At 36.6% G+C, this 18,708-nt stretch overlaps 1 protein-coding gene across 2 annotated transcripts in view; it reads left to right on the top strand.

Moving 5' to 3' along the window:
- Positions 1-18,708, top strand: part of IFT74 (intraflagellar transport 74) — an 85,868-nt gene that overhangs the window by 37,152 nt on the left and 30,008 nt on the right. For both annotated transcript variants that reach the window (XM_059411542.1, XM_059411543.1), the window contains exons 13-15: positions 2,734-2,877; positions 4,248-4,288; positions 11,492-11,571. In XM_059411542.1, the coding sequence (XP_059267525.1) occupies positions 2,734-2,877; positions 4,248-4,288; positions 11,492-11,571 (265 nt within the window). The remainder of the gene's footprint in view (positions 1-2,733; positions 2,878-4,247; positions 4,289-11,491; positions 11,572-18,708) is intronic.

Here is an 18,708-nt window from a genome sequence, read left to right as displayed (position 1 = left end):
TTGCTCATTACTGTGCTAAGTATTAGTTCATCATGGAGTGGAAAAAACAGGTGAAAGATCAGCACGAGTTTTATTGAGGAATAGTTTTATTGAGATGAAATTCGAACAAGTCTTAGGATGATTAAGCAAAAGGAAGGAGGAGATAACTATGGGGAGCCTGGGTGGCTCAGTGGGTTAAGCCTCTGCTCAGGTCATGTTCTCAGAATCCTGGAATTGAGCCCCACATTGGGCTCTGCTCAGTGGGGAGCCTGCTTCCCCCTCTCTCTCTACCTGCCTCTCTGCCTGCTTGTGAGTAGGCAGAGTAACTAAATAAAGTAAATAAAATCTTACTTACAAGTAAGTAATCTTACAAGTAAATAAAATCTTTAAAAAAAGGGGGATACCCCAAAATATCTGTATTTCATTATCACGCCTTTTCACCTGAACCTAATCTGTTACTTTGAGCTATGTATATGATGAGGGTTTTTTTAAGATTTTATTTTTAAATAATCTCTACACCCAACATGGAGCCCAAATCCACAATTCCTGAGATCAAGAGTCCCATTCTCCACCAACTGAGCCAGATATATATGCCACTATATTATGCTTTTTAGTAGACTTTCAAAGATTTCCACTAATTTACTTTTTCCTTTTAAGATTCCTTCTCTTTGAAAGACAATTATCATATGAACTTCCTGATGTGAAGAATTTGAGAGACAACGTGGGGGGTTTGGGAGGTAGGGAAGGAACAAATGAAACAAGATGGGATCGGGAGGGAGACAAATCATAAGAGACTCTTCATCTCACAGAACAAACTGAGGGTTGCTAGGGGAGGGGGACAGGGAGAGGGTGGTTGGCTTATGGACATTGGGGAGGGTATGTGCTGTGGTGAGTGCTGTGAAGTGTGTAAACTTGGCGATTCACAGGCCTGTACCCCTGGGGCTAATAATACATTATATGTTAATAAAAAATTAAAAATGAAAAGATTCCTTCTCTTTGGCTTTCAAAAAAGAAGTCTTGCCTCGTGGGACGCCTGGGTGGCTCAGTTGGTTAAGCAGCTGCCTTCGGCTCAAGTCATGATCCCAGGGTCCTGGGATCGAGTCCCACATCAGGCTCCTTGCTCGGCAGAGAGCCTGCTTCTCCCTCTGCCTCTGCCTGCCTCTCTGTCTGCCTGTGCTCCCTCGCTCTCTCTCCGTCTCTGACAAATAAATAAAATCTTTAAAAAAAAAAAAAAGAAGAAGTCTTGCCTCTTAAAAATTTGGTCTTATTCATGCTGTGGACCTAGTTTCAGATATCATCATTCACTTTTTTGTTGGTTAATATAGAAAATTATTTAGATCTGAGATCCTCAGTTTCTTTATGTGTAAAACAGATGATGATATTATCTGATAGAGTTGTTTTGAGGATTAGATACAGTATATAAAGAACATGGAATATAGTGCTTGGCACAGAATAAGTTATTAAAAAATAACAGCTTCAAATGCCATTTTCTCCCTTTTCCTCATCACTATCAACAACACTAGCTCTTTTGGTTGTCTAATAAAGTTACCACAGCCCTTATTTTCTCTTTGTGAACAGTAGAATAGTGTTGAATATACAACAACTATTCTACTCTTGTGTATTAATTTCCTCGTGCTGCTGTAATAAAGAACAAGAAATTTCCTAACAGATCTAGAGGCTAGAAGTCTAAAATCAAGGTATCAACAGAGCCGTTTCCTCAGAGACTCTGTTAGAATCTTCCCTGACCTCTTCCTAGCTTCTGGTGGTGCCTATTGATCCTAGGCATGCATTCATTATTTTAGCTGCATCACACCAGTTTCTGCATGTGTCATTGCATGGCATTCTCCTGTGTCTCTGTCTGTATGTCTTCTCTTACAAGGACAATGGTTGTTCCAGATTAGGGCATTAGGGTCCACCCTAATTACGTTGTCTTAACTTGACTAAATTGGCAAAGACCCCAATTCCAAGTTAGGTCATATTCATAGGTATCAGAGATTACCAAGACTTCATTATATCTTTTTGAGTGATACAGTTCAACCTATATAACATTGTATTAGAGTATGTATATGACTATATGTGTGGGTGTGTGTATGAAATATATATATATATATAATATATTAAATGAAATATATATGAATATAACATATATTATATGAAATATATGAAAATATATTCCCTCTAGAGATCAGTTCTTTAGACTTTAATATTGTGGTTAAAGTTGTACATACATTGGGGCGCCTGGGTGGCTCAGTGGGTTAATCCTCTGCCTTCGGCTCAGGTCATGATCTCAGGGTCCTGGGATCGAGCCCTGCATCGGGCTCTCTGCTCGGCAGGGGGCCTGCTTCCTCCTCTCTGCTTCCTCTCTGCCTGTGTCTCTGCCTACTTGAGATCTCTGTCTGTCAAATAAATAAATAAAATCTTAAAAAAAAAAAGTTGTACATACATTGTGACATTTTATTTATTATCTTTCCATTGGTAGAGATATTTTATCTTTGTTCAGGTTTTATATTTGGAAGAAAAAATAAATTACCATGTTCTTATGAATCTTAGACTGAAAATAACTTATGAAGGAAAAGGGGTGTATTTTAATTCCAATTTACAAGTGTACTTTGTAGCATCATTGAGTACTATAGATATTTGATATCTCTATTTAAAAATGCTGATGGTTTAAATTCTCCTTTTTCTTATAAACTTATATGAGAATAGTTTCTGATAAAATATTAATTAAATTCTTCTTCTTTTTGTGCCCTTCAGGAAATAGCACACTCTCAGGTAAAACAGGAGGCTGTCTTGCTGCATGAAAAACTTTATGAATTGGAGTCCCATCGAGACCAAATGATTGCTGAAGACAAAAACATGGGATCTCCAATGGAAGAAAGAGAGAGATTACTTAAGCAGGTAGAAAAAACAAAAATACTTATTTTACTATATCAAGGTGTGGTAAATGTATTGATTTCTTTCATTTAAGGCATATGAATTGAACAGAATGCCAGTAAGTTGATTGTCTTAAAAAAAGAGTAAAAAGTGAGTTTTATCTAAATTGAGATAAACTATTTGACCAAGAAAAGCTGGGTGAAAGTCATTTCTCATATAAACTGTTTCTTGATTTAAGTCCTAATTTTATATGGTCATTATGTACATTTTGGCCATTTTTTCATCTTTTGGATCCACTAAGGAAATTGAAAGCCCTTTTTTTGGTTAGTAAACAATTACATGATCTTACTGAAGTTCTGTTCCGTTATTTGTTTGGGGCTTCATATTTAGAAAATGAAGTGCTCCAAGGCTAATGAATTTTTGTGGTTATTATTATCAGCGTCTTCATGAAACGATTGAAATTAAAATGTCCTGTTAAATCACAGTATGTCACCAAGTTGTGTTACATGTTTTCAGTAGCTTTATTACCACCCAAGCCTAGTTTTAATTTAGCACCAAGTTATAATTACTGTGTTTTTTAGAATGAGACACCCTAACTATAGGGCCCTTAGGAGAAATGCAAATATATTTGGGAACAGCACCTATCGGAAATGTACAGATGAGCCTCTTTTGTGGTCTTAGGTTGAACCCAAATGGTTTGAAAGAACCTTAGGATCAACTTGGGAGCTATTTAAGTATCAGAATCATTCCAGGAAGGTATTAAAATCTAAAATCTCTGAAGTTCCTTGGAAAGAGATCATTGGAGGCAGGGGACAGAGAATGTGATCTTGGGATAGGATTGTCAAATGAAATGCAGAATAGCTATTTACATTTTAATTTCAGAAAGCAGTGAATAATGTTTTGAATAAGAGTGTGTGTGTGTGTGTGTGTGTGTGTGTGTGTATGCATGGTATATTAGGATGTTGATATATACATGCCCTAAAAGTTATTTCTTGTTTACCTGAAATTCAGTTGTAATGGGTATTGCTAAATCTGGCAACCTCTGCTTTGTGTGTGGGGATTGAGAGGATGAGGGGAGACAGTCTCAGAAATCCTGAAAATCCTGGATATTTATGTAAACTGTTCCTGGCCTGAAGACATGTTAACCTCATGGTGCCATGTGGAGGGTATAGCTGTATCAGTCATCACCCTTCCTTTGAGGATGAAGGAAGAATCTATGAATAGTTCCTTAATGATGTGTTTTTAACTTGAAAGGTTGAATTTTAAAAAATAGGTTTCAAGAAAAAGACTACATTTGGCATTTTAGTACAGCATACCTTCAAACGAAATTATGTTTAAGGTATTCTAACAATGAGTAGTTCTTTAAGTACTATTTTCTTTTTATGCCTTTTTAGGTTAAAGAAGATAATCAGGAAATAGCCAGCATGGAGCGACAGTAAGTACATTTATAATAGGACATTTTCCATCTATTTCACATCTTTTAAATTACATTCTAAACCTGCAGTAGGTACATATTGTTACAGTTATTTTTTCCTATAGTTCATACTGGTACTGTTGATGCAGCTTTAAATCTTATTTACAGCTTTAAATGTTTATTTTAATGTTTAGTTAAGAGCCACAGTGTAGTGTAATTATTATTATTATTTTTGAGAGAGAGAGCATAAGGTGAGTATGGGGAAGGGCAGAGGGAAAGAGAGAATCTTAAGCAGACTGCACATCCAGTGCTGAGCCCGATGTGGAGTTTGATCTCACGACCCTGAAATCATGACCTGAACTTAAATCAAGAGCTAGAAGCTTAACCAACTGAGCTAACCAGGTGCCCCTAGTCTTAAAAAATAGCTTTATTAAGATATACATACCATACAATTCATGTATTTAAAGTATACAATTCAGAGGTTTTTAATGTATTCAGAAATGTGCAGCCATTACCCACTGAGCCACCCAGGCACCCAATAAATAAAATCTTTAAAAAAGAAATACATGGAAACAAATCAAGAGAGAGAAGTGTATAACAATACAGGCCTTTCTTAGGAAGCAAGAAAAGTCTCAAATAGACAACCAAACCTTACACCTACAGGAGCTGAAAAAAGAATAGCAAATAAAGCCTAAAGCCAGCAGGAGAAAAGAAACAATAAAGACTACAGCAGAAATTAATGATATAGAAATAAAAGAAAAACAGTAGAGGAGCACCTGGGTGGCTCAGTGGGGTAAGCCTCTGCCTTTGGCTCAGGTCATGATCTCAGGGTCCTGGGATCGAGCCCCGCATTGGGCTCTCTGCTCAGCAAGGAGCCTGCTTCCCTCTCTTTCTCTCTCTCTGCCTGCCTCTCTGCCTACTTGTGATCTCTCTCTCTGTCAAATAAATAAATAAAATCTTAAAAAAAACCCAAAACAGTAGAACAGGTCAACAAAACTGGGCATGGGTTCTTTGAAAGAATCTATAAGATCTATAAACCCCTACTAGCCAGACTTATCAAAATGAAAAGAGAAAGGACCAAATAAATAAAATCATAAATGAGAGAGGAGAGATCACAATGAACACCAAAGAAATACAAGCAATTATAAGAGCACATGAGGAACAATTATATATACCAACAAATTATGCAATCTGGAAGAAATGGATGCATTCCTAGAATTATATAAACTATGAAAACTGAAACAGGAAGAAACAGAAAACCTGAACAGACCCATCATTTAACAAACTGGAGCAGTTATAAAAAATTCTCCCAACCAACAAGAGTCCAGGGCTGGATGGCCTCCCAGAGGAATTCTACCAAACATTTTAAGAAGAATTAATACCTATTTTTCTGAAGCTTTTTCAAAAAATAGAAATGGAAGGAAAACTTCCAAATTCATTCTATGAGGCTAGACTTACCTTGATCCCCAAACCAGTCAAAGACCCCACCAGAAAGGAGAATTACAGACCAATATCCTTGATGAACATGGATTTAAAAACTCACATCAGGATGCTAACTAATAGGATCCAAGAGTACATTAAAGGGATTATTCACTACAACCAAGTAGGATTTATTCCTGGAATGCAAGGGTGGTTCAACATCCTCAAATCAATAAAAGATTAATAAAAGAAAGACATTAATAAAAGAAAGAATAACCATACGATGCTTTGTTTGCTATTCTTTTATTTAGACTTTATTTGCTTTTATTTTTAAGCTCCTTTTGGTGTAAGGTTAGGTTGTGTATTTGAAGAATTTTCTTGCTTCTTAAAGGCCTGTATTGCTATATAGTTCTCTCTCTTCATTTGTTTCCATGTATTTCTTTTTTAAAGATTTTATTTATTGGGCACCTGGGTGGCTCAGTGGGTTAAGCCTCTGCCTTTGGCTCGGGTCATGATCTCAGGGCCCTGGAATCGAGCCCCACATTGGGCTCTCTGCTCAGCGGGGAACCTGCTTCCCCCCTACTCTCAGCCTGCCCCTCTGCCTAAATGTGATCTCTCTCTCCCTCTGTCAAATAAATAAATAAAGATCTTAAAAAAAGAAAGATTTTGTTTATTTCCATGGAGGAAGAGAGAATGGGCACAAGCAGGGAGAGAGGCAGAGAAAGAAGAAGCAGGCTCCCCGCTAAGCAGGGAGCCCATCACAGGGCTCAATCCAAGGACCCTGAGATCATGACCTAAGCCAAAGGCTGATGCTTAACCAACGTAGCCACCAAGGCACCTCTATTTCCATGTATTTTAAAAATTCTTTAATTTCCCAGTTACTAGGATGCTCTTTAACCTCCATGTGTTTGTTTTCTTTCCAAATTTTCTCTTGTGATTGAGTTCACGTTTTAAAGCATTGTAGTCTGAAAACATGCATGGTATAATCTCAGTCTTTGGTACCAGTTGAGGCCTGATTTGTGACCCAGTATGTGATCTGTTCTGGAGAATGTCCCATGAGCTCTCAAGAAGAATGTGTATTCTGTTGCTTTAGGATGAAATGTTCTGAATATATTTATGAAGTCCATCTGTTCCATTGTGTCATTCAAAGCCCTTGTTTCCTTGTTTTCCTTGTTGATCTTCTGCTTAGATGATCTGTCCATTGCAGTGAGTGGGGTGTCCCTTACTATCATAGCGGTATTATCAATGTTTTTCTTTAATTTTGTTATTTACTGGTGTATATAATTGTCTGTTCCCAACTTAGGGGCATAGATATTTATAATTGTTAGATCTTGTTGGATAGACCCTTTTATTATGATATAACATCCTTCCTCATCTCTTATTACAGTCTTTGGTTTAAAATCTAGTTTGTCTGTTATAAGAATTGCCACCTTAGCTTTCTTAGCTAATGTCCCAGTAGCATGATACATAGTTTTCCACCCCTCACTTTACATTTGGAGGGTTTTTTGGGTCTAAAATGAATCTCTTGAGACCACATATCCATGAGTCTTATTTTTTTTTTAAATCCAATGCGATACCCTTTGTCATTTTATTGGAGTTTAGTCCATTTACTTTCAGAGTAATTATTGTAAGATATGAATTAATGCCATTGTATTAACTGTAGAGTCACTGTTTCTGTATTGTTTTTGTTCCTTTCTGGTCCTTATTCCTTTTTAGCTCTCTCTTCGCTCAGAGGATCCCCTTTAATATTTCTTGCAGAGCTGGTTTAGTGTCCACAAATTCCTTTAGTTTTTGTTTGCCCTGGAAACTCTTTATCTTTCCTTCTATTCTGAATGACAGCCTTGCTGGATAAAGTATTCTTGGCTGCATATTTTTCCCATTTAGCACATTGAGTATATCATGCCAGTCCTTTCTGGTCTGCCAGGTCTCTGTAAACAGATATGCTTTCATTCTTATCTTTCTACCATTTTAGGTTAAGGACCTCTTGTCCTGAGCTGCTTTCAGGATTTTCTCTTTCTCTTTCTCTTTCTTTCTTTTTTTTTTTTTTAAGATTTTATTTATTTATTTGACAGAGATCACAAGTAGGCAGAGAGGCAGGCAGAGAGTGGGAGGGAAGCAGGTTGCCCCCTGAGCAGAGAGCCTGTTGCAGGGCTCAATCCCAGGACTCTGGGATCATGACCTGAGCCGAAGGCAGAGGCTTTAACCCACTGGGCCATCCAGGTGCCCCTTCTCTTTATCTTTGAAATTTGAAGGTTTCACTATTATATGTCAGGGTGTTCACCCGTTTTTATTGATTTTGAGGGGGTTCTCTGTGCATCCTGGATTTAAAGGCCTGTTTCCTTCCCCAGATTAGGGAAGTACTCACCTATAATTTGTCCAATAAGCTTTCTTGCCCCTCTCTCTGTCTCTTCGTCTTCTGGGACTCTTATTATTCAGACACTAGTTTGCTTTATAGTATCACAGATTTCTTGAAATCTCCTTTGGTGATCCAGTAGTTTTTCTCTTTTTCTCACCGTCCTTATTTTCCATCATTTTGTCTTCTATATGACTGACTCTCTCTTCTGGCTCATTTATCCTAGCTGTTAGAGCCTCCATTTGTTACTGCAGCTCATTAATAGCATTTTTGTTTTTGGTCTGATTAGATTTTATTTCTTCTGTTTCTACAGTAAGGGATTCTCCAGTGTTTTCTGTGCTTTTTTTTTTTTTTTCAAGCCCAGCTAACATCTTTATAATCATTATTTTGAATTCTAGTTTCAATATCTGTTCTTTCTTTCGGGGTGAGTTTCTCTGTCTCATTATGTCCAGAAAAGAATAGAAAAGAATGTGAGAGAAGACAAAAATAACAACACCAGAAAAAGAGCAAACAAAACTAACCATAAGAAAGCAGAAACAAAACAAAATAAGAAAAAAAATAAAACAAGAAGTAAAACAGAACAAAACAACAAACTAGATCCTGGGTGTGTTTGTTCTGTTTGTTAAAAGAAACTAGATCCCAAAATAGGAAAGAAAAAAAATTATGCATATAGAAAAATAAAATACAATGAAAGGAAACAACAACAAGAAATTAAATTTTAAAAAAAGAATTAAAAAAAGAAATGAAAAAATAAGAAAATCGCTGGAAAAAATAAAACTGAAAAACTAAAGAATAATAATAAAAAAAGGAACCACAAATGCTATATACTATTTTCCCCAAGAGCTGAAGTTTTGCAACTTATCTGTGATTAGTAAACTTTGTGCTAGCCAGTTATTCTTCTGGGGTAGGGGCCTGTGAGCTGATTCTCAGGTGTCCTTGCCCTGTTGGAATTGCACCCCCATTGCCAGGGGGTAGGGCTCAGTGTAAGCGGCTTCAGATTGCCTGTGTGGTGCTGTTTTGCTCCCTGAAGTCTTTCAGCATCAAAGGAGGGGGATGAAAATGGTGAGGCCCCATTTTCTAGCCCTGGGGCTGAAGTTTGTGCCCCTGACTCTTCAGTGAGCCCCCAAAGGAAAGCAGTCAGTCACTCTTGTCTTTGTCTCCATTTGAATAGTGTGTTCACCCAGTCTGTGACTGAGGTGTTTTTTTTTTTTTAAGATTTTATTTATTTTTTTGACAGACAGAGATCACAAGTAGGCAGAGAGGCAGGCAGTGAGAGAGGAGAGAGGAGGAAGCAGGCTCCTTGCCGAGCAGAGAGCCCAATATGGGGCTTAATCCCAGAACCCTGGGATCATAACCTGAGCTGAAGGCAGAGGCTTTAACCCACTGAGCCACCCAGGCGCCACTGTGACTGAGTTTTTATCTCAGGCATGCAACCCAGTTTTGAGTCTCTGGACTTTTTGGATTCCTGTGGTATAGATTTATACTGTTTGTCCTGGGATGGGGAGGGGGGATCTTCCTGCACTTCTGGCTTTTGCTGGGTCCCTATCCAGAGAGCAATTGTGTGATTCCGTAGTGATTCTCAGTTTATGGCAACACCGAGCAGAAAGCTGGCACCTAGATTCACTGTTTTCAGTCAGCTTCCCCACTCTGATGCCTAGGAACTCTGCTGCACTCAGGCACCCCTATTCTTTTTGTGAACCCAGGGTTCCTGAGACCTTGCTTTCCCACCTGGAGTTCTGCCCTGCTTCATCACTAAGCACCTTTAAGCTAGGGACTTCCCCCAACACAGCAGACTTCTAGAAGTTCCAATTTTGCACTCCTTTGCTCTAATACTTTGTAGTAGCCTCCTTAAGAAAGCACCCTCCTTAAAAAAAGCTCCCTCCCCTTGCTCTATCCAATATATCGCCCAGGATTCATGTCTCCATATCTCCTACCTCCCCAAAAGTGGTCACTTTTCTGTTGGTAGAATTGCAGCATTTCTATTCTCAGATCTTCAGTTGATTTCATAGGTGTTCAGACTGATTGATAACCGTCTAGCTGAATTCTGGGGACCAGATGAACTTAGGGTCCCCTACTCCTCCCTGATTTATTTTTTATTTTAGGGAGAGAGGGAGAGAGAGAGAGAGAAGGCAAGTGCATGCATGAGTGGGGGAAGAGGGAGAGAAAGAATTTCAAGCAGTCTCTGTGCTGAGCAGGGAGTCAATGTGGGGCTCAATCTGGTGACGTTAACTGACTGACCCATCCAGGTGTCCCTCCTTTGCCCCATTTTTAATTAGGTTGTTTATCTTTTTATTATTGTGAGAAATCCTTATATGTTCCAGAGACAAGTCTCATATAATGTATTTGTTTTAGGGGTACAGGTCTGTGAATCATCAGTTTTATATAACTCACAACACTCACAATAGCACATACCCTTCCCAGTGTCCATAACCCAGTCAGCCTATCTTTCCTCTGCCGCTCCAGCAGCCTTCAGTTTTTTTCCTGAGCTTAAGAATTTAAGAGACAAGTCTCTTATCAGATAAATGATTTGCAAACTTTCTTTTCCATTCTCTGGGTTCTTCTTATTTTCTTAAGTCATGTCTTTTGAAGCACAGAAGTTTTAAAATTTTGATAATGTCTAGTTTATTTTTTCTTTTGTTGCTTATGGTTTTGGTGACCTATCTAAGAAACCATTTCCTAATCCAAAATCAGGAAGATATATGCCTCTGATTTATTCTTAGAATTTTGTAGTTTTGCCCTAATGTTTAGAGCTATGATCCATTTTAAGTAAACTTTTGTATCTGGTGTGAGGTAGGAGTTCAGTTTTATTTTTTTCTTTTTGCTTATCCAGTTGTCTCAGCAACATTTGTTGAAATATTCTTTCAACAAATACTATTTAATATTCTTTCCCTGCTTAATTATTTTGACACCTTTGTCAAAAATCAGTTGTATATAGATACAGGGTCTCATTTCTTATTTTGTTGCTGTATATATTTTCCTTTATTTCAGTACAGCACTATGTTAATTACTGTAGCTTTGTAAGAAGTACAAATGCTGTTTGTTAAAATTTTAACCTATATAATCTTCAATCAATGGTAAATTTTCTCTTATTTCTAATTTTTGAGACTAATTTGCCATTTTAGTTCAGTTTGTACAAACCAACAAAAAAGAAGGTTGTTAAAGATTTTTCACTTTAATACCACAAAGTAAGCTCAAAAGAATGTTGGGGAAAGGTTTGCTTTTGAAATCATGCAACCTAACATGCTCAGAACATACTTACACTCTAAATATGAATCCTAAAGAAAGATCTTTTATCTTTCTCTCTAAATTTACATATTGTCTTCAGAATAGGGCATATTATATACAGATACTATTTTTGCAACTTAGAAAAGATTTCCTAATATCATCATTAAATGTTTCTGTTGAATTTCTAAATTATCTGTCATAAATTTATTAAATAATATTTTCAATAGGTTAACAGAAATAAAAGAAAAAATAAATCAGTTCAATGAAGAAATTAGACAACTGGACATGGATTTAGAGGAACACCAAGGTAATTTTTCTGGAATTTTTATAATGTATAATAACAGATATAGCAATATTGACTTAGTATTAACTTGGGTCTCAGGGACTATTTCCCTGGGATTTATTATTTAATTCTTAATGAGTTCCCTAACATAACTACTAAAATGATTAACTATACTATAATAGTAAATATTATAATTACTGTTAAATTATTTAAGCAGACTAAAAACTTAAAATAACTTAAAATGGTTATATGGTGACAAGAATTTATTTTGTTTTTGCAAATCATTTTGTTAAAAAATGAACTAAAACATTTGAAAGTTATTACAGATTTCTAATTTATACCTCCTTAATATGTCAACTATCAATCAGTTGGGATAAGAATTGAGATGGGAGAGAGAATCATGTCATAAATAGAAAGAATTAATTCTTAAGGGGGTCTTAGTAATGAGGTAGCAAGCACTGATAATTCTGTTCCTTTTCCAACTTTCCCCAGCTGTGGGATTGAAGAGCCAAAGGGACTTGAACACTTGTGGGAGCCTGGGGTCTGAACTAAGTGGAAATGCTTTTGGTGGCTGTTTGGGAGTTACAGTGTGTATGTGTGGTTGGGGGGGCAGAGATTGGGTGTTGTAGTTTTCTTACCAGCTTCTTTGTAATAAGGATGAGAAAGGTGGGTTCTTCGTGACACTCTAATCCCAGATTAACTGCAAACTGGTATTTATGTGCTCGTGGATTAGCAAGAATTGACTATATATTCTTATGATTTACATATGATAATTGTAAATAGTATACATTTTTGTATATATCTATTATGGCTAAAGAAACACTCATAGCAGGGAAAAGGGGTGTTCAATTCCTAAATAAATTTTTAACTTCAGTTTTAAATGTAGTATATTAGTTTTATTTACATTTTTCTTGATGTATGAATAATAGCATTAGCTACTATTGATTAATTACGTACCTCTACTGGGTACTATGTGATCTTTGCAAGAACTTTTTGAAGTCTTATAAGCCCTTTCATATTTGTTGAAGCTCAGAAAAGTTACTCAAATTCCCACAACTGGTAGGATTGTCTTGATTTTAGATACTTTATGGGAAACTTTCTAAACAATTTTCCTCTTTCTCAATTTAAATTTTTAAACAACATTCAATTTGTGTTTCCAGTAAAGTAACTTGGTTTAAGCACAATGATTTATTATTAATTGCAAGTTCTAAGATAAGTAGAATGTTTTGAATTTTAGCTTCTGTTTTCTTTTTTGATTTCTAACCTTCTTTGTCCTTTTTGATTAATGTGGAAAAAAATCTAGAATATAATAGTACATATTAAATATAGATAGATAGATCTCAACACATGCCTTTTTTTATTCTTCTGCTATAATGTGAACATCCTGAATTATGGATATAAAAGTACAGGGGGTTTTGTTAAAAGGTTATGTATTAGTTCAGGACTTCATTATTTCTTACCTACTACTATTACTGACCTATTACAGTAGATGTGAACATCCTGAATTATGGATATAAAAGCACAGGGGGGTTTGTTAGAAGGTTATGTATTAGTTCAGGACTTCATTATTTCTTACCTATTACTATTACTGACTTATTACAGTACAGTAGATTTCCAACTGGTTGTCCCACCTCCAATCTGTCCCCTCTCAGATTCATCTACCACTCTGTTGCTAGAGTAACTTAATGTAAAATTGATTCTGTGTCATTCTCCTGCTTAACAGTGGCTCCCAATGACCTATGAGATAAAGTTTAAGAATCTTTGCATGGCATTATAGTCCCTCTGCAGTCTGACCTGTATGTTGTCCATCTCCTCTCCTACTCCTCATCATCTTTATCCTTACAGTCTAATAATAATCGTCTTGTGGTACTCCACACCTCACCCCCTTTTTGGTAAATCAAACTGTGTCATGCTCAATCCTTTGCTCCTACTATTTATTCCTTTGTCTTGAATGTTCTATCCCCTGTTATTTACTTTGTAACTTCTCACCTTTTAAAATCTACTTCAGGGGCGCCTAGGTGGCTCAGTGGATTAAGCCGCTACCTTCGGCTCAGGTCATGATCTCAGTGTCCTGGGATCGAGCCCCGCATTGGGCTCTCTGCTCAGCAGGGAGCCTGCTTCCCCCTCTGTCTCTGCCTGCTTCTCTGCCTACTTGTGATCTCTCTCTCTGTCAAATTAAATAAAATCTTTTAAAAAAAATAAAATCTACTTCAGGTATCCTTTAATCCACCATTAATAACCCTAACTTCCCTCCCTGACCTATTCTGGGCTGAGCTAAGTGAGTGAATTACTCCATTATCAGAGCACACTGCGTATATCACTATATTGACTACATGATATTATCAGCACCTACTTGGATGTTTGTCTACCTCTGAGGCTATACATCCTCAAAGGATCTGGACTGTGTCTTATTCATTCTGATAACCTCTTTCTTCAACACAGAGTCTAAGAAAATAAACACTCAATAAATGTTTGTGGAATGAATGAAACAGTGCTATATTTCAGCAGGGAAAGATTTGTAGAATGAACAAAAGATGAAAGTTGGACTCTATCACTTCTTTCTGCCCTCTAGTTCTTAGGATGTACATATGCACTCTTCTCCAGAGATAGCTGTATTGGTTAGCAAAGGTTTTGTTATTTTCTGGAGGTTTTACCTTGGATTAATAATTTCTGGTGAAGTGCTGGGTTCTCACCTACATCTGCGTTCTCAGCATTTCCTCAACACAAGACTATAGATCATCCAATCCTTAAGATATGGAGGATAATCAAGTTATTTTGAGTTTCCAATTCATACTTCTTCCTGCCTCAGGCTTTATCCCTTCTGGCCTATTTTACTAATTTTGTAGATGGCTATCTTAGCTTCTGCTATTTATGGTACCTTTGTATGATCCACCTAAGACTACCTTTTGCCTTGTAGTGGTTCTGGTTAAGATAACTTATAAACTATGAATGATTTATATATGTCTCACTTTGTTAGTAGTTGCTTCATCTTTCAGTATTGTGTAATTCATTTTAAATTCAGAGGCATACTCTGGGGCTACATACAGTTTTATTCTCTGCTAGGTATTAATGGTGGCTGTGTAGTCCAGTATCTTCCTTAAGTGTATTATATGTATTCATTTTGGCAAGTCTCTAAAGTTATAATTTGCTAAAAGTTTCATTGAGTAACTATTTCTTAAAGTTAAACTAAGTAAATTCAATGAACAGTTATTTGACTGTTCCATGAAAATCTTCATTGTGCAGATGCTAAGTAATCCTCATAATACACCTGGACTTTTGACCAATTCTAGATAGGCTTCTTAGATCTAAAATCTTTACTTTGTCTTTAAGTGACTGAAAAGAGTAATAATTTCCTTGCAAAAATTTCAATATAATAAAATAGCATTACTCCTTTCAAACTGCTGAAGGATTTAATTTTATCATCTTAAATATTTGCTAGGCTTCACCCAGATAGTGGTTTTGCCTTCTTGATGGATGAAGTAATTTTTTATATGAGTTCTAAAAAGATTAAGATTGTAATACATATACTGTTCTGTAAATAATTATTATTTATGCGAACTAGAAGCAATGAGAAGTAGTTCTATTGAAGTGGCCAGAATATGAGTATACTAAATGTATACTAAAATGGCCAGAATATGAGTATAAACTACATCATTGCTAAAGCAGAGCATTATTGGCTGGTGCTGTACTATTTTTCAGAAAAGGCAGAACCCATCCAGAGTTCTCTTTTCTCAGCTAAATGCCAGCCATTGAATATTTTCTTAATTGTTGCCTTTTATTTATTTATTTTAAGATTTTATTTATTTATTTGACAGACAGAGATCACAAGCAGGAGAGAGATGCAGGCAGAGAGAGAGAGGAGGAAGCAAGCTCCCCGCTGAAGCAGAGAGCCCGATGTGGGGCTCGATCCCAGGACCGCGGGACCATGACCTGAGCCGAAAGCAGAAGCTTAACCCACTGAGCCAGCCACCCAGGCGCCCCAGTTGTTGCCTTTTAAAATATGCTTCTTCTTAAAGCCAGCAGAAGGGGGAAAGTATAAAGATTAGAGCAGAAATAAATAATACAGAAACAAAAAAACCAGGAGGCACCTGGGTGGCTCAGTCAATTAAGCATCTGCCTTCAGCTCAGGTCATGATCCCAGGGTCCTGGGATCAAGCCCTACATGGGGCTCACTGCCTAGTGGGGAGTCTTCTTCTCCCTCCCATTCTCTCTCTGTGCTCTCTCTCTCTCAAATAAATAAATAAAAATTTTTTAAAAAGTAGAAACAAAAAAAAACAGTAGAACAGATCAATGAAACCAGGAGCTGGTTCTTTGAAGGAATTAATCAAATTGAAAACCCCCTAGTCACTCTTACCAAAAAGAAGAGAGAAAGAGCCCAAATAAAATCACAAATGAGAAAGGAGAAATAACCATCACCACAGAAAGGCAAACAATTGTAAGAGAACATTATGAAAAATTAGATGCTAACAATTTGGGTAATCTGGAAGAAATGGGTAAATTCCTAGAAACATATAAATTACCAAATCTGAAACAGGAAGAAATAGAAAACTTGAGGAGACCCATAACCAGCAAAGAAATTGAAGCAGTAATCAAAAATGTCCCAACAAAAGTCCAGGATCAGATGGATTCCCAGGGGAGTTCTACCTATTCTTCTCAAACTGTTCCAAAAAAATAGAAATGGAATGAAAACTTTCAGACTCATTCTGTGAGGCCAGAATTACCCTGATTTCAAAACAAGACAAAGACTCCATTAAAAAAGAACTATAGGCCAATATCTCTGATGAATGTGGATGCAAAAATTCTCAACAAAATACTAGCAAATCAAATCCAACAGTACATTAAAAGAATCATTCCCCATGATCAAGTGGGATTTATTCCTGGGTTGCCAGGGTGGTTCAATATTTGCAAATCAATCAACATGATACACCACATTAATAAAAGAAAAGAACCATATGATCCTCTCAATAGATGGAGAAAAAGCATTTGACAAAGTATAGCATCCATTCTTAATAAAAACTCAACAAAGTAGAGATAGAGAGAACATAATTTAACATCCTAAAAGCCATATATGAAAGACTAACAGTTAATTTCGCACTTAATGGGGGAAAACTGAGAGCTTTTCCTCTACAGTCAGGAACAAGACAGGTATGTCCACTCTCACTATTGTTATTTAACATAGTGGTAGAAGTCCTAACCTCAACAATCAGAAAATAAAAGCATCCAAATTGGCAAGGAAGGTGACATGATACTCTATATAGGAAACCCAAAAGGAGGGCCTGTCTGGCTCAGTCAGAAGGACATAGGTCTTTTGATTTGGGGGTTGTGAGTTTGAACCCCTGTTTACTTAAAAAAATAAGATCTTAAAAAAACAACCAAGAAAATCCCAAAAGACTCCACTAAAAAAATTGCTATACCTGATAACATGAATTCAGTAAAGTAACAAGATGCGAAATCACCGTACAGAAATCTATTGCCTTTCTGTGCACCAGTAATGAAGCAGCAGAAAGGATAAACCAAGGCATTGCTCCCATTTATAATTGCACCAAAAACCATGATACCTAGGAATAAACCTAACCAAAGAGTTAGGAAATCTGTACTCTGAAAACTATAACACACATAGGAAAGAAATTGAAGATGACACAAAGAATGAAGGAACATTCCATGCTCATGGATTGGAAGAAGAAATATTGTTAAAAGGTCTATACTACCCAAAGCAATCTACACTTATAATGCAATCCCTCTCAAAATACCACCTGCGTTTTTCACAGAGTTAGAATAAACAATCCTAAAACTTGTATGGAACCAGAAAAGACCCTGAATAGCCAAAGCAGTCTTGAAAAAGAAAAGCAAAGCTGGAGGCATCACAGTTCTGGACTTCAAGTGATTCTACAAAGCTGTAGTGATCAAGACAGTATGGTACTGGCAGAAAGACAGATACATCAGTGGAACAAAACAGAGAACCCAGAAGTAGACCCATAACTATATGGTTCAACTAATCTTCAACAAAGCACGTAAGATTATCCAATGGGAAAAAAGACATTCTCTTCGAATGGTGTTGGGAAAACTGGACAGGAATATGCAGAAGAATGAAACTGGATTGCTTTCCTACACCCTACCCAAAAATAAATTCAAAATAGATGAAAAGACTTAAATGTGAGATAGGAAACCATCAAAATCCTAGAGGGGAACGCAGGCAGTAACCTCTTGGACACTGGCTGTAGTAACTTCTTACTAGATATGTCTCCTGAGACAAGGGAAACAAAAGCAAAAATGAGCTATTGGGATTTCACAAGATAAAAAGCTTCTGCACAGTGAAGGAAAGAATCAACAAAACTAAAAGGCAACTTTCAGAATGGGAGAAGATATTTCCAAATGACATATCTGATAAAAGGTTAGTATCCAAAGTTTGTAAAGAGCTTAATCAACTCAACAACCCTAAAAATAAGTAATCCAGTTAAGTATGGACAGAAGAAATGAATAGACATTTTTCCAAAGAAGATATAAAGCTGGCTAACAAACACATGAAAAGATTCTCAACATCACTCATCATCGGGGAAATACATATCAAACTAACATGAGATACCACCTCACACCTGTCAGAATGGCTAAAATTAACAACACAGGAAACAACAGATTGGCAAAGATGCAGAGAAAGGGGAACTCTTTTGCACCATTGATAGGAATGCAGAGTGGTACAGCTACTCTGGAAAATAGTATGGAGGTTCCTCAGAAAGTTAAAAATAGAACTACTCTATGATCCAGCAATTGCACTACTAGGTATTTACCCAGAGGATACCAAAACATTGATTCAAATGGGCACATGAATCCCAATGTTTAGAGCAGCATTATCAACAGTAGGCAAATTATGGAAAGAGCCCAAAAATGTGTCAAATGGGTGATGGGTATTAAGGAGTTGACTTGTTCAGATGAGCACTGGGTGTTGTATATAAATGATGAATCACCAAATTGTATACCTGAAACTAATATTACAATGTATGCTAACTGGAATTTAAATAAAAACTTGAAAAAAATATTGCTCTGAATGAGAAAGAGTAAGTAATGGAAAAAAATACTATTGTTGTGGGTAAAGAAAAAAAATAGTAGTCTGTATTATAACACAGGATATCTTTTAAATAAGGATCCTTTTACCTCAAGGTTTAT

The sequence above is a fragment of the Mustela nigripes genome, chromosome 9 (assembly GCF_022355385.1).
Source record: "Mustela nigripes isolate SB6536 chromosome 9, MUSNIG.SB6536, whole genome shotgun sequence".
Taxonomy (NCBI): domain Eukaryota; kingdom Metazoa; phylum Chordata; class Mammalia; order Carnivora; family Mustelidae; genus Mustela; species Mustela nigripes.
This window is presented reverse-complemented; position numbering and strand designations above follow the sequence as displayed.